Genomic DNA, 27,913 nt, shown 5'->3' on the forward strand with positions numbered 1-27,913 from the left:
AAACACCTGGGAGCCAGAAATCTTTCTGATTGAGAGGGGGTCATATACTTATTTCCCTCATTAAAATGCAAATCAATTAATAACATTTTTGACATGCGTTTTTCTGGATTTGTTTGTTGTTATTCTGTCTCTCACTGTTCAAATAAACGTACCATTAAAATTATAGACTGATCATTTCTTTGTCAGTGGGCAAATGTACAAAATCAGCAGGTGATCAAATACTTTTTTCCCTCACTGTATATATATATACACTAACGGTCAAAAGTTTTAGAACACCTACTCATTCAAGGGTTTTTATTTATTTGTACTATTTTATACATTGTAGAATAATAGTGAAGAAATCAAAACTATGAGTAGTAACCAAAAAGATGTTAAACAAATCAAAATATATTTGAGATTTGAGATTCTTCAAAGTAGCCACCCTTTGCCTTGATGACAGCTTCGCACAATCTTAGCATTCTCTCAACCAGCTTCATGAGGTAGTCACCTGGAATGCATTTCAATTAACAGGTGTGCCTTGTTAAAAGTTAATTTGTGGACTTTCTTTCCTTCTTAATGCGTTTGAGCCAATCAGTTGTGTTGTGACAAGGTAGGGGTGGTATACTGAAGACAGCCCTATTTGGTAAAAGTCCATATTATGGCAAGAACAGCTCAAATAAGCAAAGAGAAATGACAGTCCATCATTACTTTAAGACATGAAGGTCGGTCAATCATCAAGCGCAAAAACCATCAAGCGCTATGATGAAACTGGCTCTCATGAGGACCGCCACAGGAAAGGAAGACCCAGAGTTACCTCTGCTGCAGAGGATAAGTTCATTAGAGTTACCAGCCTCAGAAATTGCAGCCCAAATAAATGCTTCACAGAGTTCAAGTAACAGACACATCTCAACATCAACTGTTCAGAGGAGACTGGGTGAATCAGGCCTTCATGGTCGAATTGCTGCAAAGAAACCACTACTAAAGGACACCAATAAGAAGAAGAGACTTTCTTGGGCTGAAAAACACGAGCAATGGACATTAGACCGGTGGAAATCTGTCCTTTGGTCTGATGAGTCCAAATTTGAGATTTTTGGTGAACGGATGATCTCCGCATGTGTTGTTCCCACTGTAAAGCATGGAGAAGGAGGTGTGACGGTGAGGGGGTGCTTTGCTGGTGACACTGTCTATGATTTATTTAGAATTAAAGGCACACTTAACCAGCACGGCTACCACAGCATTCTACAGCGATACGCCATCCCATCTGGTTTGCGCTTAGTGAGACTATCATTTGTTTTTCAACAGGAAAATGACACAAAACACACCACCAGGCTGTGTAAGGGCTATTTGACCAAGGAGAGTGATGGAGTGCTGCATCAGATGACCTGGCCTCCACAATCACTCGACCTCAACCCAATTGAGATGGTTTGGGATGAGTTGGACCGCAGAGTGAAGGAAAAGCAGCTAACAAGTGCTCAGCATATGTGGGAACTTCTTCAAGACTGTTGGAAAAGCATTCCTCGTGAAGCTGGTTGAGAGAATGCCAAGACTGTGCAAAGCTGTCATCTAGGCAAATGGTGGCTACTTTGAAGAATCTAAAATCTAAAATATATTTTGATTTGTTTGACACTCTTTTGGTTAGTACATGATTCCATATGTGTTATTTCATAGTTTTGATGTCTTCACTATTATTCTACAATTTAGAAAATAGTAAAACCCTTGAATGAGTAGGTGTCCAAACTTTTGACTGGTACTGTATGTATGTATGTATGTATGTATGTACAGTGGGGAAAAAAAGTATTTAGTCAGCCACCAATTGTGCAAGTTTTCCCACTTAAAAAGATGAGAGAGGCCTGTAATTTTCATCGTAGGTACATGTCAACTATGACAGACAAAATGAGAGAAAAAAAATCCAGAAAATCACATTGTAGGATTTTTTATGAATTTATTTGCATATTATGGTGGAAAATAAGTATTTGGTCAATAACAAAAGTTTCTCAATACTTTGTTATATACCCTTTGTTGGCAATGACACAGGTCAAACATTTTCTGTAAGTCTTCACAAGGTTTTCACACACTGTTGCTGGTATTTTGGCCCATTCCTCCATGCAGATCTCCTCTAGAGCAGTGATGTTTTGGGGCTGTCGCTGGGCAACACGGACTTTCAACTCCCTCCAAAGATTTTCTATGGGGTTGAGATCTGGAGCTGGCTAGGCCACTCCAGGACCTTGAAATGCTTCTTACAAAGCCACTCCTTCGTTGCCCGGGCGGTGTGTTTGGGATCATTGTTATGCTGAAAGACCCAGCCACGTTTCATCTTCAATGCCCTTGCTGATGGAAGGAGGTTTTCACTCAAAATCTCACGATACATGGCCCCATTCATTCTTTCCTTTACACGGATCAGTCGTCCTGGTCCCTTTGCAGAAAAACAGCCCCAAAGCATGATGTTTCCACCCCCATGCTTCACAGTAGGTTTGGTGTTCTTTGGATGCAACTCAGCATTCTTTGTCCTCCAAATATGACGAGTTGAGTTTTTACCAAAAAGTTATATTTTGGTTTCATCTGACCATATGACATTCTCCCAATCCTCTTCTGGATCATCCAAATGCACTCTAGCAAACTTCAGACGGGCCTGGACATGTACTGGCTTAAGCAGGGGGACACGTCTTGCACTGCAGGATTTGAGTCCCTGGCGGCGTAGTGTGTTACTGATGGTAGGCTTTGTTACTTTGGTCCCAGCTCTCTGCAGGTCATTGACTAGGTCCCCCCGTGTGGTTCTGGGATTTTTGATCACCGTTCTTGTGATCATTTTGACCCCACGGGGTGAGATCTTGCGTGGAGCCCCAGATCGAGGGAGATTATCAGTGGTCTTGTATGTCTTCCATTTCCTAATAATTGCTCCCACAGTTGATTTCTTCAAACCAAGCTGCTTACCTATTGCAGAATCAGTCTTCCCAGCCTGGTGCAGGTCTACAATGTTGTTTCTGGTGTCCTTTGACAGCTCTTTGGTCTTGGCCATAGTGGAGTTTGGAGTGTGACTGTTTGAGGTTGTGGACAGGTGTCTTTTATACTGATAACAAGTTCAAACAGGTGCCATTAATACAGGTAACGAGTGGAGGACAGAGGAGCCTCTTAAAGAAGAAGTTACAGGTCTGTGAGAGCCAGAAATCTTGCTTGTTTGTAGGTGACCAAATACTTATTTTCCACCATAATTTGCAAATAAATTCATAAAAAATCCTACAATGTGATTTTCTGGAGAAAGAAAATCTCATTTTGTCTGTCATAGTTGACGTGTACCTATGATGAAAATTACAGGCCTCTCTCATCTTTTTACGTGGGAGAACTTGCACAATTGGTGGCTGACTAAATACTTTTTTTCCCCACTGTATGTATGTATGTATGTATGTATGTATGTATGTATGTATGTGTCTGTGTGTACAAAACGTACGTCTTGTGGGACCTGGATGTAGGCAAAGGTGTACTCTGTGGCCTGTGCGGCCAGGGTCCGGGTGCTGAAGGCCGGGGGAATGACAGCCAGGCGCGTGGACGGCACTCTCTCTCTCTGTGGAGGTAGTGGAAGGGAGAGAGGGGGGAGGGAGGGGGAGAGAGAGACAGGTTTTAAGAATCAAAGAGTGCAACACAGAGGAAATAACAAAGGAACACTGTTGTTTCACCTCAATTTCAGCTTAGTTCATCCACAAAACAAAGACCTCCCTTAACTACTACATAGATCACTCCTGTAAGCCCAAATATTAAAAGACTGGGTCTGAAAGGGGAGCGAGATATGGAGGGATATCAACAAAGAGAGAGAGACAGACAGACAGAGAGACAGAGGGAGATATGGAGGGTTATCTAGAAAGAGAGAGACACAGACAGAGAGAGAGACAGAGGGAGATACGGAACGTTATCTAGAAAGAAAGAGAGAGGGAGATATGGAGGTTTATCTAGAAAGATAAAGAGAGAGAGGGGGAGATATGGAGGGTTATCTAGAAAGAGGGAGACAGAGACCGAGAGACAGAGGGAGAGACAGGGAGATATAGAGGGATATCTAGAAAGAGACAGAGAGAAGGAGAAAGTGAGTCAGTCAGACTGAAGTCTCTTAGACCAGGGGTTCTCAAACTGGGTGCACATTTTCCCCCTGGGTGCACATTTTGGTTTTTGCCCTAGCACTACACAGCTGTTTCAAATAATCACAGCTTGATGAGGAGTTGGTTATTTGAATCAGCTGTGTAGTGCTAGGGCAAAAAACAAAACGTGCACCCAGGGGGGCCCCCAGGACCGAGTTTGAGAACCCCTGAGTTAGAGGGCTAACTCACAATCCTCTCCCTGCTCAGCAGAGCCCTGATATAATAGCTAGAAATAACCAGTCACTTCCACAAACCTCCTATCTGATGACAACAGCAGCAGTGTCAACACACACTTCCACAAACCTCCTATCTGATAACAGCAGTGTCAAGACACACTTCCACAAACCTATCTGATAACAGCAGTGTCAAGACACACTTCCGCAAACCTCCGATCTGATAACAGCAGTGTCAAGACACACTTCAGCAAACCTCCTATCTGATAACACTGTGTTGACAAACCTCCAAACGAGCTTCAATGCCATACAACACTCCTTCCGTAGCCTCCAACTGCTCTTAAACGCTAGTAAAACTAAATGCATGCTCTTCAATCGAACGCTGCTTGCACCCGCCTGCCCGACTAGAATCACTATTCTCGGCGGGTCTGACTTAGAATATGTGGACAACTACAAATACCTAGGTGTCTGGTTAGACCGTAAACTCTCCTTCCAGAATCACATTAAGCATCTCCAATCCAAAGTTAAATCTAGAATCGGCTTCCTATTTCGCAACAAAGCCTCCTTCACTCATGCTGCCAAACATGCCCTCGTAAAACTGACTATCCTACCGATCCTTGACTTCGGCGATGTCATTTACAAAATAGCCTCCAACACTCTACTCAGCAAATTGGATGTAGTTTATCACAGTGCCATCTGTTTTGTCACCAAAGCCCCATATACTACCCACCATTGTGACCTGTACGCTCTCGTTGGCTGGCCCTCACTACATATTCGTCGCCAAACCCACTGGCTTCAGGTCATCTATAAATCACTGCTCTGCAAATCCCCGCCTTATCTTACCTCATTGGTAACCATAGCAACACCCACCCATAGTATGCGCTCCAGCAAGTATATCTCACTGGTCATCCCCAAAGCCAACACCTCCTTTGGCCGCCATTCCTTCCAGTTCTCTGCTGCTAATGACTGGAACGAACTGCAAAAATCTCTGAAGCTGGAGACTCTTATCTCCCTCACTAACTTTTAGCATCAGTTGTCAGAGCAGCTTACCGATCACTGCACCTGTACACAGCCCATCTGTAATTAGCCCACCCAACTACCTCATCCCCATATTGTTATTTATTTTGCTAATTTGCACCGCAGTATCTCAATTTGCACTTCTTCTGCACATCTATCACTCCAGTGTTAATACTACATTGTAATTATTTTGCACTATGGCCTATTTATTGCCTTACCTCCATAACTTGCTACATTTGCACACACTGTATATAGATCTTCTATTGTGTTATTGACTGTATGTTTTGTTTTATCCCATGTGTAACTCTGTGTTGTTTTTATCGCACTGCTTTGCTTTATCTTGGCCAGGTAGCAGTTGTAAATGCGAACTTGTTCTCAACTGGCTTACCTGGTTAAATAAAGGTGAAATAAAATAAAAATTAAATACAAAATAACAGCAGTGTCAAAACACACTTCAGCAAACCTCCTATCTGATAACAGCAGTGTCAAGACACACTTCAGCAAACCTACTATTTGATAACAGCAGTGTCAAGACATTCAGGCAGTCAGTCTATTTCTGTCATTTTGCTCCAAAAACCAAGATGACACAGCCACAACCCAACTGTAGACCAAAAGACTCCCCACCTAGATCGATTCCCTTTCATTTGGTTTCAATTGGAATGTTGGTTAAATAGAACCTTGCTGTGTTTCCCTTCTATTTCCCTGATCATGTTCCAGGCACAGAGGGACACAGAGTACCATGGAAAAATCAGAGGAAGGCTGGGAGAGAGGGAGAGAGAGAGAGGGGGGAGAGTACAGTAAGAGAGAGGAGGGGGGGGGGGGGGGGGGGCTAAGAGGAGAGGGAAGACCTTGAGGGAATGACCTCTGTCTCTCTCTCTGCACACACAGAGGCTTTAGGTCACAGGATGAGTGGGTAGTAGAAACGTGAGTTAGGAGTGAGGTAGGTGGACGTGACGCCGCTTGAGACAGACACATGCACACACATACAGACACTGGGCCTATGGAATTCATATGGGACACCATTGGAGAGTAGTTGACATGTATAAGCTTTAAAAAACGCCTTAATGACCCATGGTTTAATAGGTGAATGTTTGAACGGCCAACATTAATGAGAGGAAAAATGGGAGATTTGTTTAAGCCATATAGTTTGATAGCACAGTAAATGTGGAACTTAAGACCAAAGACGATGTGTTCTGTGGTTATATGCAAATGACCGGGCCGTAATTTAGGCCGGACGATTTGATTACGATGGAAAGACACATTGAAGATCTGAAGGGAGATATTTTAATAGAATATTATTGATGTGAAAGGCTAAACGAGAATGATTACTGAGTGAGATGGAAAGAGAGAGAAAGAAAGAGAGAAAGAAAGAGATGAAGACGTCAGAACGAGAAAGAAAGAAATAGGGAAGTACAGTGAGGGAAAAAAGTACTTGATCCCCTGCTGATTTTGTACGTTTGCCCACTGACAAAGAAATGATCAGTCTATAATTTTAATGGTAGGTTTATTTGAACAGTGAGAGACAGAATAACAACAAAAAAATCCAGAATAACGCATGTCAAAAATGTTATAAATTGATTTGCATTTTAATGAGGGAATAAGTATTTGACCCCCTCTCAATCAGAAAGATTTCTGGCTCCCAGGTGTCTTTTATACAGGTAACGAGCTGAGATTAGGAGCACACTCTTAAAGGGAGTGCTCCTAATCTCAGTTTGTTACCTGTACAAAAGACACCTGTCCACAGAAGCAATCAATCAATCAGATTCCAAACTCTCCACCATGGCCAAGACCAAAGAGCTCTCCAAGGATGTCAGGGACAAGATTGTAGACCTACACAAGGCTGGAATGGGCTACAAAACCATCGCCAAGCAGCTTGGTGAGAAGGTGACAACAGTTGGTGCGATTATTCGCAAATGGAAGAAACACAAAATAACTGTCAATCTCCCTCGGCCTGGGGCTCCATGCAAGATCTCACCTCGTGGAGTTGCAATGATCATGAGAACGGTGAGGAATCAGCCCAGAACTACACGGGAGGATCTTGTCAATGATCTCAAGGCAGCTGGGACCGTAGTCACCAAGAAAACAATTGGTAACACACTACGCCGTGAAGGACTGAAATCCTGCAGCGCCCGCAAGGTCCCCCTGCTCAAGAAAGCACATATACAGGCCCGTCTGAAGTTTGCCAATGAACATCTGAATGATTCAGAGGAGAACTGGGTGAAAGTGTTGTGGTCAGATGAGACCAAAATCGAGCTCTTTGGCATCAACTCAACTCGACGTGTTTGGAGGAGGAGGAATGCTGCCTATGACCCCAAGAACACCATCCCCACCGTCAAACATGGAGGTGGAAACATTATGCTTTGGGGGTGTTTTTCTGCTAAGGGGACAGGACAACTTCACCGCATCAAAGGGACGATGGACGCGGCCATGTACCGTCAAATCTTGGGTGAGAACCTCCTTCCCTCAGCCAGGGCATTGAAAATGGGTCGTGGATGGGTATTCCAGCATGACAATGACCCAAAACACATGGCCAAGGCAACAAATGAGTGGCTCAAGAAGAAGCACATTAAGGTCCTGGAGTGGCCTAGCCAGTGGCCTAGCCAGTCTCCAGACCTTAATCCCATAGAAAATCTGTGGAGGGAGCTGTAGGTTCGAGTTGTCAAACATCAGGCTCGAAACCTTAATGACTTGGAGAAGATCTGCAAAGAGGAGTGGGACAAAATCCCTCCTGAGATGTGTGCAAACCTGGTGGCCAACTACAAGAAACGTCTGACCTCTGATTGCCAACAAGGGTTTTGCCACCAAGTACTAAGTCATGTTTTGCAGAGGGGTCAAATACTTATTTCCCTCATTAAAATGCAAATCAATTTATAACATATCTGACATGCGTTTTTCTGTTTTTTTGTTGTTGTTATTCTGTATCTCACTGTTCAAATAAACCTACCATTAAAATTAGAGACTGATCATGTCTTTGTCAGTGGGCAAACGTACAAAATCAGCAGGGGATCAAATACTTTTTTCCCCTCACTGTATATAAAAGGAGATTGAGCGAAACGAAAGAGACAGACCAGAGGGAAAGAAATGGAGAAAGAGAGAAAGCGATAGAGATAGGCTAGATGGAAACACAAGAGAGGAGAGCCAGAGAGATTAAAAAAACATAGATTAAGAGAGATATAGATAGATAGAGAGAAAAATAAAGATCGAGAGAGAGACAGAGAGTGAAAGCCCTCCAGAGCAGCAGCTTTCCAGTTGTTGTGGGGTCTCCCAGCCAGCTCAGAGAGAGAGAGAGAGGGAATCACACTTTCAGCAACATGCCAGGACGCATCGCGTCTGCTATACTCAGCCCTGGGCGCCCGCTATGAGGTCACCGGCCCGACGCACACAAAAGCACTGCACTGCACCATGGGTAATATCCCATGGGGGAGGGTCGGCTGGATGGGCCACTTTGTGGCGGTGGTACGACACAGATGTGCAGAGATGCATACACACACAGACAGACGCAGTGCTTTCGTCATCAAGAGAATATACAAGGAGAGAAAAAGCCTGCAGAGCCATTTTACAGACTCACAGCTTAGATAGGGATTATATTACTGGGAACATGGAGCTCTGAAGACAAAGCCTGAACTACATAGGACATGATTGATGCCCGGCTTGATGGCGCTGTACGACTAAAGTTATTTTGCTTCTGGGAAAGTGATTAAAGTGAATCAGCATTCAACCACAGAGTTAGCCACAGTTGGCCATTAACTAGCCTGGTGCTCGATGCTAACCCGATAGAGCGTCATCTCAGCCAGAGGAGGGACATAGGACCATCCTTCAAAGGAGAAGTGATAGTTCTTTAATGATGGCTACTTACCACTACACTTGTCTTTGTCTAGCTGAAGTCATCGCCAAATGCATGTGGACACAAACACACGGTCACACACACATGAACGGGGACACACACACAGGCAGGCACACACACACGTAGAGAGGGATATAGCTATAAAGGTACTCACGTTGCCATAGTCGATGTAGAGCACGTGGACCTTTGCTGGCGATTCAACTTTCTCCACCCGGGCTCTGTACCTTTAGAGAGGTAATTAAAAGAAGAGGGAGAGGAAGATGAGCGAGAGAAAGAAAAGTGAAAATTGAAAGAAAGAAGAGAGGTGGAGATGTAGAGAGTAAAAGTGATAGAGATGGAGAGAAAGGAGAGCGAGAGAGAGAGAAAGGAGAGCGAGAGAGAGAGAAAGGAGAGAGAAAGGAGAGAGAGAGAGAGAGAGAGAGAGAGAGAGAGAGAGAGAGAGAGAGAGAGAGAGAGAGATAAAAGGTAAATAATTCCATTCTTATTTCCCAGGGGAGCTGTTGTGGTGGTGGATATGTCTGTAGTAATAAGGTAGTTGTGGAGAGAGATATTTGGATAGGGCGGATGGGCCTATGGGAGTTAAAATGCTTCATTTAATACATGCCACTGTATAGAAAGAGAGGGAATTACAGTGGCATGTATGACTCCACATCACCCTTTTTCATTTCAAGAGGTGTGTGAGAAATCTTCCATCTACAATCTAAGCCTATAGTACCACAACAGCACAGAGATAATCAGAAATAAAAGGTATTGAAGCCAATTGGTGAAGTGCATTGTGGGATAGCTCAGTGGGAGGGAGAGACGAGTCAAAGAGCCTGTCAATCACTGTGTGGCCCACATTACCCACATTAACCTGAGGTGGAGAGGAGAGACAGGATGGACAGAAGGAGAAAACACACGCTATTAACAATTAGGCAACGGAGGAGTGGACACAACAGAGGAGACAGACAGACAGACATGTGGAGGAGTGGACACAACAGAGGAGACAGACAGGTGGAGAAGAAAGACACAGAGAGACTGATGAGAGACAGGAGAGAGACAGGAGAGAAAAAGAAACAGCCAGGGAGAAAGAGATGAACGAGAGCCAGACAAACAGTGACAGACAGAGAGAAAGAGAGAGCGAGAGAGAACGACAGACACGCACAGACTCATTCAGAACTCCTCAGCGGCTGCATTCAACAGGCCTTGAAAGGAACCCAATCCTAATTAGTATTTAATAAAACCAGCATCTCTCTCTTTCAATAAAGAAGTACAACACTGACTATGGGGAGCAATTACCTCAACGAATAACAGGTCCCGGAAGAAACACAAAAACAAAACAGAAACATATTCTGCCTAAAAAGGAAGAAACATGCTTTTCCTGGAAGGGAGTGACAGTACACTGGTGCTCTCCATACAAAACAGCCACAGGGAGATTGGGAAGTTCGAGTGAACAAGAAGATCAATAAATAAAAAATCCCAGCCACTGCATCTCACAGATGGCTCTCTTAAAAGCTCTCCTCGACTATCTCTGGCGAAGACAATAACTTTAACGTTTTTGTTCCCTGAAGTTGAGTGAGGGAAGAGGGAGATGGTGAGTTGTCCACCTGGCTAGGGAGGGAGTGAGTGTCTTTTTTAATATCAGTTTTGCATCTCTCTCTCTCTCTCTCCCTCCCTCCCTCCCTGACGGGGCCCAAAGTCACAGAAGACACCCAGTGGCGCCCACTTCGCCTCCGTGACTTCCATCTGTCCCTGCCACCATCTGTAAACTTCACCGTCAACATCCGGTGTACCGGCTGGGTTGACGAGGGCTCAACACCTCCACAAAGCTCTGTTCTAAAAGGGGCCCTCTTAACAACCTGGGCCGTTCAGGAGCCATGAGTTTATTGTGATGTCCCTTTTATCGCCGGGCAGATTTTAAATCAGAACAGTATAAATAAAGGGTAGATAAATAGGTAGGATGCTTTGTCTTTTGGAGAGTTGATACCTGGCCTTTACAAACTTCGAAGGTCTCTAGAAGAATAGGTCCTGGCAAAAAGCCAATCAGAGAGGGTGTGGGTTACTCACATCCAGGTTAAGGGTGGAGCTTATGTGTTGCTCCAATAGGATCCTCTAATGTACATTTTGGCTGAACTCAACCGCCAACTAGAAGCCCTGACATGGGCACTAGCCATAAGGAAAGGGGATTGATTGTAGGACCAATAGCTCTCTTTTTAACAGAAAGATCCGTTCCAAGACCTCAACATAAAGTCAAGTATTTTACTACACATTAAAAGGGAGACTTTGCAGCACAATGTGACAGAAGGATAAAACATGTACCACTCTCCGTCGGCGGAGAAATTGGCGATGCAGTAGTCCCCTCGGCGGGCGGCGTACGAGCCCTCCACGGGGGGCTGGGCGGCGATCTCTGCCCTCATGGTCTCCATCAGGTTCTCCAGCTGGGTGCCTGAGGGGCGGAGAGAGAGAGAGGGGTGAGGAGGGGTGAAGAGAGAGAAGAGGAGGAGGACCTTAACTTTAGGCCTCTGTTTGAATACTTTGAGTCCATTCCTGTCAGCATAGAGCCTGGTTTGAAAACTCTGAAAACAAATTGAAAGTACTTGGAACACACATCCCTTCCTTGAAGTAATCACTGATCTACCATGATTGGATAGGTGAAAGTGATGGTTCCACTACAATGCTTTGACCAATACCGTCACATCAAAACAGCGATTTCTCCAAGGACTAGCGATAGGTGATAGGGATACATTTTCAATGTATACAAACAGGGCCTTGTACCATTTGGCTCATATCCCATGTGGCACTGTTGTGCCACACAGAGCTCTGCCCAAAAATGGACGCCCGATCGCAGTAACCACCATGGGGAATTGGTCGTCTCCATTTCCTGTTGTAATTATTAATGCATTAGCACCATGTCGCTAATGCTAAATAATCCTATTTCTACTAGCGTCACCACCAGTTGAGACAGTCGTAACCAAAACAGCGTGAGTAAAAAGATTGTGCTCTGTGACGGGTGTTTACCAGTCATCAACCCCTTATCGTGTATGGGACAACTATTGTGTGGAGATTCCAGAAAATGTGGCTAGTGGACAATACCCATGTTTTGAAGAGGATGATAGGAGTGCCGGGCTGTGTGGATTCAGACTGCAATCAGTAGTCGAGTGATTTGCCCTCAGCAGTAACAAATGGGTAGCTGATAGTGTGAAGAAGTATGGGATGTGTGTGTGTGAGCGTGTGAGAGAGAAAGAGTGTGAAGAGAGTGCAGACCGCTTACTCCAGCTAGTTTAGCAAAGTGCCTCATGTTGAAATTACATGGTGATTTGTTGACAACCTATTCCCATTGATTTCCCCTTGGGCCATTGGTAATGTAACAACCAGGGCTACACACTGACTCAATAAAAACATAATGCCCCTTCGTCTGCACAGCAAGTGTGTGTGTGGGGGGGGTGGTGGACATGGACACATTCTCAACGATAGATGAAAATAAAATACATTTTTTCAAAGAAGAAAAACAACACAAAAAGCAAGCAGACAACGCTATAATTGATAGTAATGAAGACGCTACACCATAACACACAGACGAGGACCTGTGGTCGTTTCCCTTTGATGTGAGCCAGGTTGATAGTTGCTGTTTCAGCATCCGCCACACACATGCGCACGTTCACACACAACAACATTGGCATACGCATATACGACAAACACACACACACCAATCTGTGTAAGGTAAGAGGGGGAGGAGGGGTTGAGTGGAGAGGAAAGTAACGCGAGGGGTGAGTATGAGAGGGGGGTCTGGGGGTTGAGGAGGGGAGGGGGTGGGTGGGAGTTCACTGTGATGAAATGGGGTGTGTGTATGTTTGTTGGGGGGTTTGGGGAGAGGAACGTGGCATCCAAACACCTCACTGCCCATCCACTGGCACCCTGATGACTGCTTTTTGAGCCAGGCACACACACACACACACACACACACACACACACACACACACGCTTGAGAGAGGCATCCTCAGGGTTTTGTAGGAGCAGCAGATTTAAGGAAACACGTCAGATAAACAACCCTCCTCCTCCAATCTATCCCAAAGGTACAGCTGGTGAGGGCCGTGTACCGTAGTAGCGCACCACGTCGGTTGCCATAGTTGCGTTGTTGCGGCTGTGCCGTGCTGTGGCCTGTCAGTGCTCGGGCTGCCGGCGGAAGATTTATTCATCTAATTAAAAAAGTTTGAGAGAGAGCGACTTCCTCCTTCCCCAGCCAGGAGTGGTAGTGGTGGGGGGGGGGGTGTGTGTGGTTTTGCCTGGGACGTGCGGCGTGCTCCACTTTGGGCCTGGAGAGATTTGATTAAATAATAAATAAGCTGCGAGGGAGTCCTCTCCGATCACTATATATAACTTTAATGGAAACACTTCATTTAACCTAATTAATACCAGAGGCAAGGCATTACTGTGGAGGGGAATGTACAGGAAGGAGGTTGGGTACAGAACACATGATGAGATAGCTGTCTTTACTGTATACCATAGGAATTAAGGCTTGGAATACTGTGATGATAACCCCCTTTGTACCGTTCAATTACCATAATGTATACACAGCCAGAACACACAATGAGACTGAGTACACGCTCGTAGACTAACACACAAAAACACGTTTGAGAGTGCACACACACACCAAACATGATAACTCCAGACAGAGTTGTAATCTCTGTGTAGTATGCAACTTTATAAACTGGGTGGTTTGATCCCTGAATGCTGATTGGCCAAAAGCCGTGGTATATCACACTGTATATAACGGGTATGACAAAACATTTATTTTTACTGCTCTAATTATGTTGGTAACCAGTTTATAATAGCAATAAGGCACCTCGGGGGTTTGTGGTATATTGCCAATATAACACGGCTAAGGGCTGTATCCAGGCACTCCGCGTTGAGTCGTGCATAAGAACAGCCCTTAGCCGTGGTATATTGGCAATATACCACACCCCCTCTTGCCTTATTGATTAAATAACCCTACTTTACACATAGGCTATACTACATCCTATCCTATGAGAATCAGAGCAAGCACACAAACCCAAGAACGGCCGGTGTTCTCATGAAACACCAACGTCAACCCTACGTTATATGGTCTCCTATGAGATCCATCCTCCAGGCCAGTGTCCTCACATAATACCAGTAGGGTTTAAAGCCATCCATTAGAACATATGGCTGAGGTTACATAAGGAACAGTAGATAAGTACATGGCTGACATCGTCCCAAATGGCACCATATTCCCATATATATAGCGCCCTATGGGCCCTGGTCAAAAGTAGTGCGCTATGTAGGGAATAGGGTGCCATTTGGGAAGCAGTCATTAACTGTATGGATCACTGATTTCCCAGTGTAGTTTTACTACTTGGTAGAAGCTTTAGATTCACTAATTACAGTCGGGTCAGGTTGAGTCAGACACAACTGTAAATCTAAAGTCTCTCAGTCTGAAGGTGGACGTGGAGGATGAAGACGTTGGTAGGGAGGAGGAACAGGGACAGTGTCTGCTACAGTGAACCTGCAGTCATGTTGATGTTGACCAATGAGATGGTTACGTTTCTTGGTGATGGTTGTAGGCTGTTCACAGAGAGGACTTAGTGCTCACATACATACATAGCATACACACCTTTAACACCCAAGACTGTAACACTAGCACCCCCTCCCCCCACTTCAATCCTTCTTCATTTCAGCCATCCTGATTTAGTGTTGAACTTAAGCCTCTTAACTGCTACATATTTCTCCCTGGGTGTGCTATCCATTATATCATATCCTCACACACACACACAGGGCCAGGTGAGTGAGTGAGTGAGTGAGTGAGTGAGTGAGTGAGTGAGAGAGAGAGAGTGAGAGTGTGAGAGATGGCACTTGGTATTAGATTTAGCATGCAGCACTGGGGTCCTGCAGCATTATAATCTCCCTCTCTACTGCCAGTCAGTTTATGGCTGGTGCAGGCATCTTGGCCCAGGGTGACCTGTACTGGAGGGCACTGCTTTATTACACACATATCATCTGTGCATGCAGATTCCCTTCCAGGTGCAGGCTTGGGCGGTAATGCACACACAGGGGAATGGAGAATTGCGCGCGCACACACACACACACACACACACACACACACAAACAGAGTGAGAAAGGAACGAAGATAAATACACTAGCACTCTCTGGCAAGCATAGACACACACACAGTTGCACGCACGCACACACACACACACACACACACACACACACAGGCAAAGTGTTCCTTTTTCAACTTGAAAGAACATCATTCCAACCCAACCGATGCCATTGTGTAAAAAACATAAAACAGGCTCCATCTTTCTCTGTCTATTTGCAAACACTGCCGAGAAATCTAAAGATAAGCCCCTCTGAGTGTCCAGTGAACCGACGCCTACGGTTGGTTGCCTGCCGTCAGCATCCCAGAGAGATCTACAACATGCATCTCTGGCAAAGCCAAATCAGGCTAGGAAAAATACCAGGAGACGTATGTAGTAAGGAGAGTCCCAGTTCCCAATTCCACGTTGGTTTGAAGAACAAAAATAAATAAAAAAACATCAAAGAATTTGTAGTCTCAGTGTAAGACGATAATAGGTCTCCAGTGTGACAGGCCATGCGTTGTGTATTTGCTAGTAAGGAAAAGCACTGATCCACATAAAGTGAAGACTGTTCCAGATCTCTTTTTACCTCCTTCCCTCTCTTTTCTCTCACTCTGTTCTGTAATTTGTTTATGCGCCATTATGGCTGCAGCTGTTGGTAAATAATATGTAATTACATTCTAAATGCCCCGCGCGGAACGGAGAGAGAGATCAGGCTTTAGAGAAGAGAAAATGATTTTTAGTTGGGGTTGATTATAATGGCATTTCACTGTGGTGTGGCGAACGAGGCGTGCTAGCAGAAAGAAAACAAAAAGCAATGAAAACACTGAATCATGTTGTCCTCCGCACTCGACCGAAGGCCACACGGAATCCTATTGGACCAAATCATTATCATCAACAAGGTAAATCATTGCATCAAGAATGAAACAGAAGACCAGAGAACAGACTAGAGAATCACTGCTAAATTGTTACTAAAAAGCTAGGCTAATTTCAATTCCCTTCCCAAATGAAGAAACTAAACACAAAAATCACTTAAGCATTTGCCAAATTATGCAGAAATGCTAATTCAGGACACCCAAAGAGAGAAAAAGACAAACTAAAAAACAAGACAAGAACAGGAGAAGCGTAGAAAGAGGCAACATTTCACTAGCTGTAATCAGCTCAATATTCAAATGTGTGAGACGCACGGAGCGGCACCTGGAAAGGAGCACATCCAGGGAAATGTGTAACCTAAAAACAACACTTATTCTGGGAGGCCTCAGAAGACCCTGTCATTTCCATTTAGTAAAAAAAAATCCTGCCGTCTTTATCAGATCTGCTATAAAGGCACTGGTGTCTGAACTAGCTTATTTTAGCAGTCGTAATGCTGGCGCTTCTGGCGTGTGCATATGGTGTGTGTGAATGTGTGTGCACGGGCAGTTTGAATGATGACACCGGGCCGACGCGTGCACTGCTAACTCTACCTGCTAGTTTGGCCTGTTAAATATGCATGAGGTTTGGACAGGCTTCATCCTCTGGGGGGGATGGAGGCTAGTGTTATAGAACTTCCAGGTGGGAACGGGAACAACACTGCTGATTTCACACACACACCACGAGAGCTGAATGATAACAGACAACCTACCCCAACCTCACCTCCACCCAACAGCTCAGGCCTAACACCAACATATCCAAGGCCACATGCTAAGCCCTGGAAGCCAACACAGGCAAAGGAGTAATGGAGATGCGGGGGGAGAGATAAAATAGCTTTATGGGGAGCAATTTACTCCTCTTTTGGGCAGCAGTTGGGAGAGAGTGTCGGCAGCCGCTGCGCGTGGAGGGAGGCCGCCATAAAGAAACAAATGATCGCAGAGCCTCACTAATGCCCACTCTGCCTGTGGAGGAGCGCTTCAGAGTCGAATCGCACAGCTCTCTCTCTCCCTCTCTCAATCTTTCTTTCTCTCTCTCCCTCCCGGCAGTGGGAGAGGGGGCCCTCTCCACCAAATTACAGTTTCTGTCATTTGAAAGGCCAGAAAAGAGCGACAAAGAGGCAGCATCTGTGGCTTTTCTCCTGCGCTCTCCACTCTCATCGAGGCCTCATCGAGGCTAATGCAGATTTCCACCAAATATACCGTGGCACATTGGGGGGGGGGGGGTTCACCTGTAGTTGTAGTTGTAGTTTGGAGGAGAGGAGCATGGCGCCAAACGGGAGTGTAGGTGGGTTTGCTGCCAAGAGAAGAGCGATTCGCCGCCACATGAGGTAACCGGCGTCGACTTTCTGGTCACCGGTGAAACCAGAGCACACAGACCAAGAGGAAGCCGGATTTGGTCCTGCTCCCTCCAAAAATAACCCCTCAGAACAAACTATGCTACACCTGAGCAGATAGGTGATCTGACCTTTCAATCTTCAGTTCCGTTCAAATTCAATAATGAATGCCTTCACGGGGAAGTAAAGATCATCCGAGGACCTCTAAATATTGGATCATCCGCCGCGGTGGTGGGGAGTTTAGAAAACAAATAAATCTTGCAGTGTCTGCTTTCCTCCCTGCTTGAGTTTGTTGTTGCTTTCTACAGCCGTGGCCTCTGCAGTTTGTGTGGAGTGTCACTACAGTTGTTTACAGACCAGTTGAAGAGAAACAAGACTGAATAATATAGACCCGGTGAAACAAGGACAGCCTAGAGATGTAAGGATAAAATCATGACCATGACGAACTACTGCACTCTCTAGGATGACCGTGTCCTCAAAACACAGAGGCCAGCGGGGGGGGGAAACAAAAAGCCATCCTCTACAGAGGCTCACATGGGAACAGGGACTTGCTCATGTGCACTGAGCTTTATCTAGCCATCTTCCTTCCACATTAAGCAGGGTTGTGTTAATTTGAGCACACAATGGAAAACGTTTTAAAACATTTCACAAATGAACATGAAAAATTAGCATTTCGCATTGGCCAGGCAGACCCTCTCCGTTTCAATCCGTTTTCTTCCGTTTGGTGCCTAATGAACCTGGCCCAGGAGTGGAGAGCTGTTTCTAAGATGGCTCTAGTTTGCTGCCTCACATTAAGGCCTGGTTAGAGTCCCCACTACCCCTTTCGGCCAAATCAATAGAGAATGTCCTCTTATTGAAATCAATACTGGCAAATGCTCACGGTCTGGCACACCAGTGTTACGAGGCCCTCCGTTGACTGCTCCCAAAAATAATGTGTGCCATCACACATTAAGGCACTTCACATTGGCTGACAGATCTGGGGCGTTGGGACCTTTTAAAACCCCTAGGTTTTCACTGAATGAGGGGAACATTTGAGAGAGAGAGAGAGAGAGAGCGAGAGAGAGGGCGAGCGGAGAGAGTGAGACATAAGGAGAGAGAATGGGAAAGACTAAAAAACAGAGACCGAACCACATAAGAAACAAGAGGGAGAAAGATAGACTTAGCAAGAGAACGAGAGAGAGATTGAACGCCAGCATGATAGTAGGAAGGAGTGAGACTGACTGAGTGGCGGTTCAGCAGCATTAGGTGGTGAACAGCTGCTGGGCGTAAAGGTAGAGTGTGAATATAGAGTGTGGCACCTGGTTGGGGGAACCACTCCACTCATTAGAAGGCTGTACCGCTGCCAGCTCTTAGCTCCTAAATCAGGGTCTGGTCTGGGCTAGGCTGTAGCGCTGCAAGCTCTTAATGCCGCTCTGGGCTAGGCTGTAGCGCTGCAAGCTCTTAATGCCGCTCTGGGCTAGGCTGTAGCGCTGCAAGCTCTTAATGCCGCTCTGGGCTAGGCTGTACCGCTGCCAGCTCTTAGCTCCTAACGCCGGTCTGGTCTGGGCTAGGCTGTACCACTGCCAGCTCTTAGCTCCTAACTCCGCTCTGGTCTGGGCTAGGCTGTACCGCTGCCAGCTCTTAGCTCCTAACTCCGCTCTGGTCTGGGCTAGGCTGTACCGCTGCCAGCTCTTAGCTCCTAACTCCGCTCTGGTCTGGGCTAGGCTGTACCGCTGCCAGCTCTTAGCTCCTAACTCCGCTCTGGTCTGGGCTAGGCTGTACCGCTGCCAGCTCTTAGCTCCTAACTCCGCTCTGGGCTAGGCTGTACCACTGCCAGCTCTAAGCTCCCAACTCCGGTCTGGTCTGGGCTACGCTGTACCACTGCCAGCTCTTAGCTCCTAACTCCGGTCTGGTCTGGGCTAGGCTTGGGGGGCATGAATCCCAGTCCTGGACAGTCTGATAGTCTAGCCCTAGACTAAAAATAATTCTCAATGGTCTACAGTCATCAACAGCCAAAGCAGGGCCAAGCTAGAGACAGAGAATCCAAATATATTTTGCTAACACCCACAGTCCCTAGGCTGCAAAACAGAGGAAAACTATCAAAGTGTTGTAGTAGACTGTCACTTTCCTCAGCTGCATAGAGTGGCCTCTGTCTTTCAGTGTCCAAGGTCAGATATCTATACAGGTTACCCTCAGAGTAATTACACATAACCTCAGGAGAGGGAGCGAAGCATTTCCTCAGACAGGAAAATTAATTTCCCAACAAATTCTACCACACGTTCACACACACACACAACCCAGAACTCACACTTTTGGTAATTAAATCCGACTAATAAAAAAGAAATCTCACAAGCGGAACTGTTCCAACCGTCCCCCCCGAGAATAATGGAAACGATGAAGATATTACAGTGCACTGTCCTTCACTGTTTAGGGAGCATTAAGAGAAGATGAAAATATATCTGAGACACAGTGACCACAGGCAGAGTATGAGTAGATCAGAGTACAATGGGAACTAATTAGAGCTAGGCCTTTTATTTACACTTTATAACAGTGTGTCTTCAACCTCTTTGAAACGAGAGGAGGGACAAACGGCTGGATTTACTATTTTTATGTCCCGCACGGCTCGCCCAGCGCCTCAAGGTCGGTCAAGGAGCCTTTGCCCCAGCTGCATGTTTTTATCCAGACAGTAAATGGAGTGATGACGGCGGCTACAAAAAAATTAAATAAAAAAATAAAAATAAAAAAACTTGCCTGACCTCTCACCTCTGATCTGAGAGGCATGAGGGAGACAGGGAGGGAGAGAGATGAGCAGGTAAGGTGGGGAGGGACAAGGTCAAAACTCTCTCTCAGGTAGATTGCGGTCTGTTGTGATCGGCCTGTTTGCCTCATACAGAATTCTGATGAGCGCTACCGTATGGAATGAATATAGAGAGCGAGAACATCTATTTGCGAGTGATGACTTCACCACATCCTATATTTATCAGAATCAATTGACATAATAGCGTATGGCATGGCATTGGGGGCTGTACATCTAGGGAGATCCCTGCTCTCTGAGAAAGGTGGGATTACACACTGGTTAGGTGGGAAAAACCAGGCAAAACCCCTCTATTTCAGCAACACCCCTGGAGCCACAGGGCCTACTGCTTGACGGGAATTTGGCTGTGCTGGGTGCATTAGGACCAATTTAACCACAACACAAAAAGTTATGTCATTATCAAAAACCAATCTTCATTGTATTTATAAAACCAACCCCCCACCCCCCCCCCCCCCCATTATAAATTCTGAAGATGAGAAAAAAAAAACATAATGAAATTGCAAAGCACCCGGGCTTGTAAGAATTTACTGGGCCTGGGCTTTGAAGTGCTCTTCAAGGGGCTGTGGTCCTTAATGTAGCAGGCAGGCAGGGAGAGAGGGAGGGAGAGGAGGAGAAAAGAGGATAAGGGAAGGAGAGAGAGGGTGGGAGGGAGAGAGCGAGAGGACGAGAGAGCGAGAGGACGAGAGAGCGAGAGGACGAGAGAGAGGGTCACAGGGGGTGATTCTGGTCATATTTGCTTCCCTGCTGAAAATAACAATCCGGTTTTTCCTAACGAGCACATAACTCTCTCGGTGGGAAACATCGGCCAATTAAAAACGAAAAAAAAGGCCCCACATTGCTGGTTCATCTGAAATCATGATTTTTTTTTTCAAGATGACTAAAACTGTGCTCGAACGCACAGACTGCAGTAGTACCAGCCGAGCTGCAGTTTTAGCTACATTTCCTAATCCTAACGTATGTATCTATCCTGGTCTGGCTATCAGGCTAATTAAACCAGTCTGTGCCAGTGTGGGGAACGTGTACTTCCTGTTTCCTGTCAATCACACTAGTCGTCACAGTGATCACATTGGTTACATGGCACAGCATCAGCGCTCTACATAACTTCCTCTGAGGTGGAACGCAACAATGTCCGGGGGATATGCAGCTACATCCAGGGAGATTAGCAGAAGGAGAAGATCTGTTCTGAGCATGCTCCAACACGTGAAGGTCTCCTGGATGGGTGGTGTGTACATATGTACTGTTTGTGAGGGGTTATGTGGGGAGCCAAATGCTGTCGCGCTCCAACGTGATAGGATTGTCATGCTCGCGGCGACGCCGGGCTCAGATTGGCTCTAAACGAATGCAAATCAATTAATTCTCGCATTAAGACAAATTAAATGATGAAAGTCAATTTTATGGCCTCTGCCAAAGTCAAGTGGCCCTGGAACGGGAGGGGGAGTGAGACCCCCACCCCCCACCTTGTTATGGAACACACACACCTGAGACAAAATGAGTGATTGAGTGAATGAATGAATGAATGAATGACAGAGAGAAAGAGAGTGATTGAGCTAATAAAAGTGAAGTGTCTTCACTCAAGCATGTGTGTATGTGTGATGATGTAACACTGTCATTAACCCCTGCTCTGTCCTTCTTGCGAGGTCAGGTCGGTCCAACCAACTCCTCGTTCCCACGAGGCATGGGACCATGCAGACAGCCACATTGAATCACAGCCTCCCGTCCTATTCAAGGAGCCAAAAGGGGATAGGCGCTGGGGCCAGCCTTTGGCAGACTCCTCTATGGCTGTAGTGTGTACACATTAACCAGCGTGTTGTTAGACACAGGGCTATGCATGAGACACCACGCACAACCGTTCCAGCTATGTTATGTCTAAACACATTGCTCAGAGAGTGTGTGTAGAAAACATTGGTAAGAATATTAATATTAAATGGTAAGAAAGGAGTCCCTTAACCTTGTAGATTTATAATGCCTTTGGGCTGTGGATGAGTGGAGGGGGTTGAGTCTGGGTCAGCTAAAATAATGATAATGATATAAAATGTGGGCAGGGAGGGTTGGTTCTCTTTGTCAATGGCAGGGGGTTGGATGGGTTAGTAGTAATTACATGAGTGGCTGGCCATAGCGCTGCTTCACTGGGCTCGGGCTAACAGGAACTACACAAACACACTGTCGCTCACAACACACACACACACACACAGAAACACAAACACGCAGACAAACACACACACAACTTTGGCAGCCCACAGGGAGAACAATGATAGCCATTAGTACAACAGCAACAAGAGGGGGAGGTGCTGTACACTAGATCACCTCTTTAAGCTCAGAGGGCTAAACTATGGACCTCTCCTTCCACCCACACCTACCCATAATGCATCGCACACAGAGAGCGAGGGGAGGAGGGTGATGGCGGGTGCAGCCACGCAGAGACACCTGGGATTGTTATTTATTCTGTCTCCAAACGTTCCCTCCCTCCACTGGGGAATGACAGAAGAATCTGGTGATTTATTCCAGTCTTTCAGTAGCAAAAACAAGCGGAACGTTGGTGTGTTTTTCTGCAGGAAGGTGGAGGATGTAGAAGGGAGGTAAATGTGAGAGCAGAGAGACAGTCTGGGCTGTGGGGCAAAACGGCCCGTCATCCATGAAGTCAGCCCCGTACTAGTCGCGTCTCTTGCACACACACGAAAACAAACCAAAACAACCCTGTCAAAATATCAGACAACACACTCTCCCTCTCCCTCTCACACACACACACACACAGACACACACTCCCCCCCCCCCCCCCCACCTGTCTCCACGTCCTGGGTGTAGAAGTGCATGGCGTCCGTGATCTCTGTGACGTATACAGCTCTGTAGTTGGCTGTGCGCTCTTTCTCCTCCGTCACGTGGACCACCTCCTCCACCTTCTTCTCCTCGTAGTTGGCCCAGATCTGAGGGGGGGGGGGGGGGGAAGGTCACACGATTAGGATGAAGCATGTCAGAACACTTCCTAAGTTCTTATGTGTAATATATTTGTATTATTAATATGAGGTCTTTCTTGTTAAATCTGGGATCTACTTGTAGGATAAATGAAATAATATTCAGTCCACTGTCTTGACTAAAGACCCCAGCAAAAATAAGCACCTTCCTCATGTCTAAACCTCCAGCTAAGCATGCCAGTTCCTTATTATACATGTCACATGATCAAACATCTAACATACTCAAAACAAACCCAAACCAGATACCAAACTACTAATTTGACCACTGACAACTCTAACAGAAGAATTCACATACACTCCTAAATTGACTCCCATTATTTGATTCACGCCATGTTTTGATGCCAAAGGGAAATACTGTCTAGAACAAATCACCTAAGAACATCAACCAATCCTAGACCAGAGGTGGGTTGGTTATCTAACACCACCAATCCCCTGTGGGACAACTGCTCTCTCTCTCCCTCCCTCTCTCTCCATCTTTCCCTCTTTTTACCATCCTCTAGTGTGTTGTTGGCGTGGAAACCAGGTCAGCTTCTCTCCAAGGTTAGCCCTCTGTTGGGAGGGCAGGAGGCTCATTAAGGGAAGAGTGCTCCGCTTGGGGCCACAAATCAAACACTATGGCCGACGCTATGGACGCACACATACACACACGCGCACACACAGGAGTGTGCACAAATACACAAAAACACACACAAGTGCAAAACAGCCTCACACGCAAGCGCACGCGGGACAGGATGACAAGAGCCGCCTAATCATCTCTCCACCAGCTGATGTTCTGAGGCTCCTGCTGATGGGGTGACTGAACCCCACAGCCAGGAAGAAAAAGTAGAGCACAACTTCACGACAACCACAGTCTCCTTTTCTTGTGTAACACCACAGCACACCGTGTTCTACACCTTTCATTTCCACCGCAGGCTGTTGTGTTTACTTGGAGGTAAAAAAAATTAAGTAATGTTTGTGTTTTTTATATACTGTAGCGATATCAAATCAAATGCTATTTGTCACATGCTACATAAACAACAGGTGTAAACTAACAGTGAAATGCTTGAAGTATATATATATATATATATATATATATATATATATATATATATATATATATATATATATATATATATATATATATATATATATATATATATGTATATATATATATGTGTGTGTATATATGTGTGTATATATATATATATATATATATATATATATATACACATATATATATAAAACATGGGGGATTGGAAGTGATGCAGACAATTACATTGATGGAAGTTACAATTTATCTGCAATATTAAGCTGATCTACCCCCTAAAAAAAAAAAAGATTTAAAAAAAAAAGAGGGTAAATGCATATAGTCCAGGTAGCTGTTTGGTTAACTATTTAGTAGTCTTCTGGCTTAGGGGTAAAAGCTGTTCAGGGTCCTGTTGGCTCCAGAATTGGTGGATCGGTACCGCATGCTGAGACCACTTGGTATAGAGGTCCTGGATGGCAGGGAACTCGGCCCCAGTGACGTACCCTCTGTAGTGCCTTGCGGTCGGATGCCAAGCAGTTACCATACCAAGCGGTGGTGCAGCCAGTTAAGATGCTCTCAATGGTGCAGCTGTAGAAATGTTTGAGGATCTGAGGGCCAATGCCAAATCTTTTCAGCCTCCTGAGGGGGAAGAGGCATTGTCGTGCCTTCTTCACAACTGTGGTGGTGTGTGTAGACCATGTTAATTCCTTAGTGATGTGGACACCGAGGAACTTAAAACCCTCGTCCCGCTGCACTACAGCCCCGTGGATGTGGATGGGGGGCGTGCTCGGCCCTCCGTTTCCTGCAGTCCACGATCAGCTCCTTTGTCTTGCTGACGTTGAAGAAGAGGTTGTTCACCTTCACGTGAAATGCTTACTTACGAGCCCTTAACCAACAATGAAGAGTTTTAAAAAAGTAAGAAACATTTGCTAAATAAACAAAAGGAAAAATAGTAACAAAATAACAATAACGAGGCTATTTACAGGGGTTCCGGTACCGAGTCAATGTGCAGGGGTACGAGGTAGTTGAGGAAATATGTACATATATGAAGGGGTAAAGTTACTATGCATAGATAATAAACAGTGAGTAGCAGCAGCGTATGTGAAGCGTGTGAATGTATGTGTGTGTGTGGCATCAATATGCATGTGTGTGTGTGTGTGTGTGTGTTGTGTGTCACGTGTGTGTGTTGGAGTGTCAGTGTAGTATGTGTGAGTGTGTGGTTAGAGTCCAGTGAGTGTACACTGAGCCTGTGCAATTGAGTCAGTGCAAAAAAACAAGAATAAAATAATCAATGCAAAAACAAGCAGTCTTATGGCTTGAAGCTGTTCAGGAGCATTTTGGGCTTTGTAGAATTTTGACCCATTTAGAGTCACACAAAATTGTGTGTTCTCTACTCCACAGATAAAAGGGGAAATCTAGTTAGTTTTTAGTAATCTCTCCTCCTTCAGTCTTCTTCTTCTTTGGACTTTATATGGCGGTTGGAAACCAACTTTAAGGTGCATTACCACCACCAACTGGACTGAATTGTGGACCTCAGTTCATCTTTCAATCACCCACGTGAGTATATGCTCCTAAAAACCATTGAGGAGATGGGAGATGCGGGACTTGCAGAGCGTCAAGCGTCAAAAATAGAACCAAGTTCTATTTTAGCACCTGGCAACGCAGACACTCGTTGACCTGCGTGAGCAGTTTGGATGAAATTATTGAATAACATGTATGTGTACATTTATTTCGCAACGCTTGCGGTGTGGTCAACATGTTAGCGTGGTAGGCTAATTACACCCAGCATTTTATAGGCCTTTTTAGGCATGCTAGCACTAACCAATTACATCTGTGATGTGTGCAGCGTGAGACATTTACAAGCCGATTTCACTACTGCAATGAGTCGTGCTAGTGAATCGGCTTGCTACCTGCTACCTTGAATCATTGGGAAAAAATATTTATTATACAACAAGTGACACAGAGCACCAGCCGAGCAAGCCTCTGTGGTGGGTGCCCTGCCCGCCTGGCGACAAAAGACTGGGTCAAACCACCCAATTACATTCAATCACTTCTCCCGCGGTGCCAAATAAAGGGAAGGGACATTTTTATTTTGAATAATTTGGTGGATACGGCTGACCAGGAGTTAATTAAGACCCAAACATGGCCACGCTTCACAAACTTCCACTGTTATTTTTTCCCATTTATCTCCATCCCTCCCTTCGATATTATTGGAGTCAATACCCAAAATGCAGTGGGGCTTCAGCAGAGGGTGATGACACGTCTGGGCTTTTAATCAAACCTGCAGGACCAATCCGAGTGACACAGATTAGGTGTCACTGTTCATTACCGGGCGACTGTCACCGTGGTGGCGTCTCTGAAGGGGGGGGGGGTTTGGGAGTTGTTCATGACGATTCGCGCCAAGTGACCTCTGACACTTTTGGGCCACGTCACGCCGCCGCAGCAACAAGGGAACAGGAGGAGAGAACACACACAGAATGCCACACATGTATAGTACATGCACAATCACAGCCCTGCTTTCACAACGCTGGTGCAGAAGTGGCCTTCCACATGGAGCTCGCCCACACACACACACTCCCCCGCTGTGCCCTAGGCGGATGACCTTCCGTAAGCAGCAAACCATCCCTGTTTGTTCCACTTGAACGCGGATATGTGACTGCTTTTGCTGCTTCGACACAGTAGACACTTGTCATAGAGAGAGAGCGAGAGAGCGAAAGAGAGCGAGAGAGAGAAGAGAAGAGTAGAGTTAGGATTTCCAAGCTCCCTGTGTCCGGCTCCAAAAAGCAGAGACGGGGACAGCAAGTCATCAGGCCTCTACTCTAGAAAAGGACAACAACAGTGTTCCATAAGGACAACAACAGTGTTCCAAAAGGACAACAACAGTGTTCCAAAAGGACAACAACAGTGTTTTAAAAGGAGACAGAGACACCATGATGGGTAAAGAAGCAAGCTATTAGGACACTGTGACCCCCCCCCCACACACACACGGTTGACAACTGAGACCTACTGGCTACTGTGAAGGCAGGGCCCATTGCTGTAATGGTCTCCCTCATGATGCAAGACACACAGACACGCTGACACACTGAAGCCACATGAAGAATGATGGTGATGGTTCAACAGGGATGCTGGCCCATGTTGACGCCAATGCTTCCCACAGTTGTGTCAAGTTGGCTGGATGTCCTTTGGGCATGACTGAGTACACTGGTATCATCATGTTATTAACACACCCAGGTCCACATGGCATGGGGTTTAACATGGGAAAATAATGCTATGCTACTGATGCATGAATAATCAGTAGTGACAAATGGTAAGAGATAGGCTATGGCTCAGCTAAGAGCGAACTGTGCCTTGCAGATGGCACAGCCAAACCCCTTGAGGTACTGAAGAGTTGATTGACTGTTTTACTAAAAACCCAACTGGCATTATATACAACTGTGCAAAAAAATATGCAAATTAATTAACTAATAACAAACAAAGTTAAAATCACTGCAGAGTGTGAAGAGAGGAAAAGTGAGTCTAGAAGGCCTTGCAGCAGTACTGGTATAGAAGTGGAATGGGAGGTCATTTAGAATGTCCTGACAGACTAAGATGAGACATTACATTCAGAAAATATCCTTTAACTCTCTCACACACACACACACACACGTGCGCACGCTTTCTCGCTCACACAGACACACTTTCTCACACACATACC

General features: G+C 45.6%; 1 protein-coding gene across 1 annotated transcript in view; it reads right to left on the bottom strand.

Annotated features, from left to right (window-relative positions):
- LOC311129747 (staphylococcal nuclease domain-containing protein 1) overlaps nucleotides 1–27,913 on the bottom strand; it is a 241,312-nt gene that overhangs the window by 47,916 nt on the left and 165,483 nt on the right. Inside the window, exons 18-21 of the mRNA XM_084162170.1 lie at nucleotides 23,024–23,165; nucleotides 11,436–11,562; nucleotides 9,292–9,361; nucleotides 3,425–3,538 (exon numbers count right to left, since the gene is read on the bottom strand). Of these exons, the coding sequence (XP_084018296.1) occupies nucleotides 3,425–3,538; nucleotides 9,292–9,361; nucleotides 11,436–11,562; nucleotides 23,024–23,165 (453 nt within the window). The remainder of the gene's footprint in view (nucleotides 1–3,424; nucleotides 3,539–9,291; nucleotides 9,362–11,435; nucleotides 11,563–23,023; nucleotides 23,166–27,913) is intronic.

Source organism: Coregonus lavaretus (assembly GCF_964263955.1).
Source record: "Coregonus lavaretus genome assembly, chromosome: 5".
Classification (NCBI taxonomy): Eukaryota; Metazoa; Chordata; class Actinopteri; order Salmoniformes; family Salmonidae; genus Coregonus; species Coregonus lavaretus.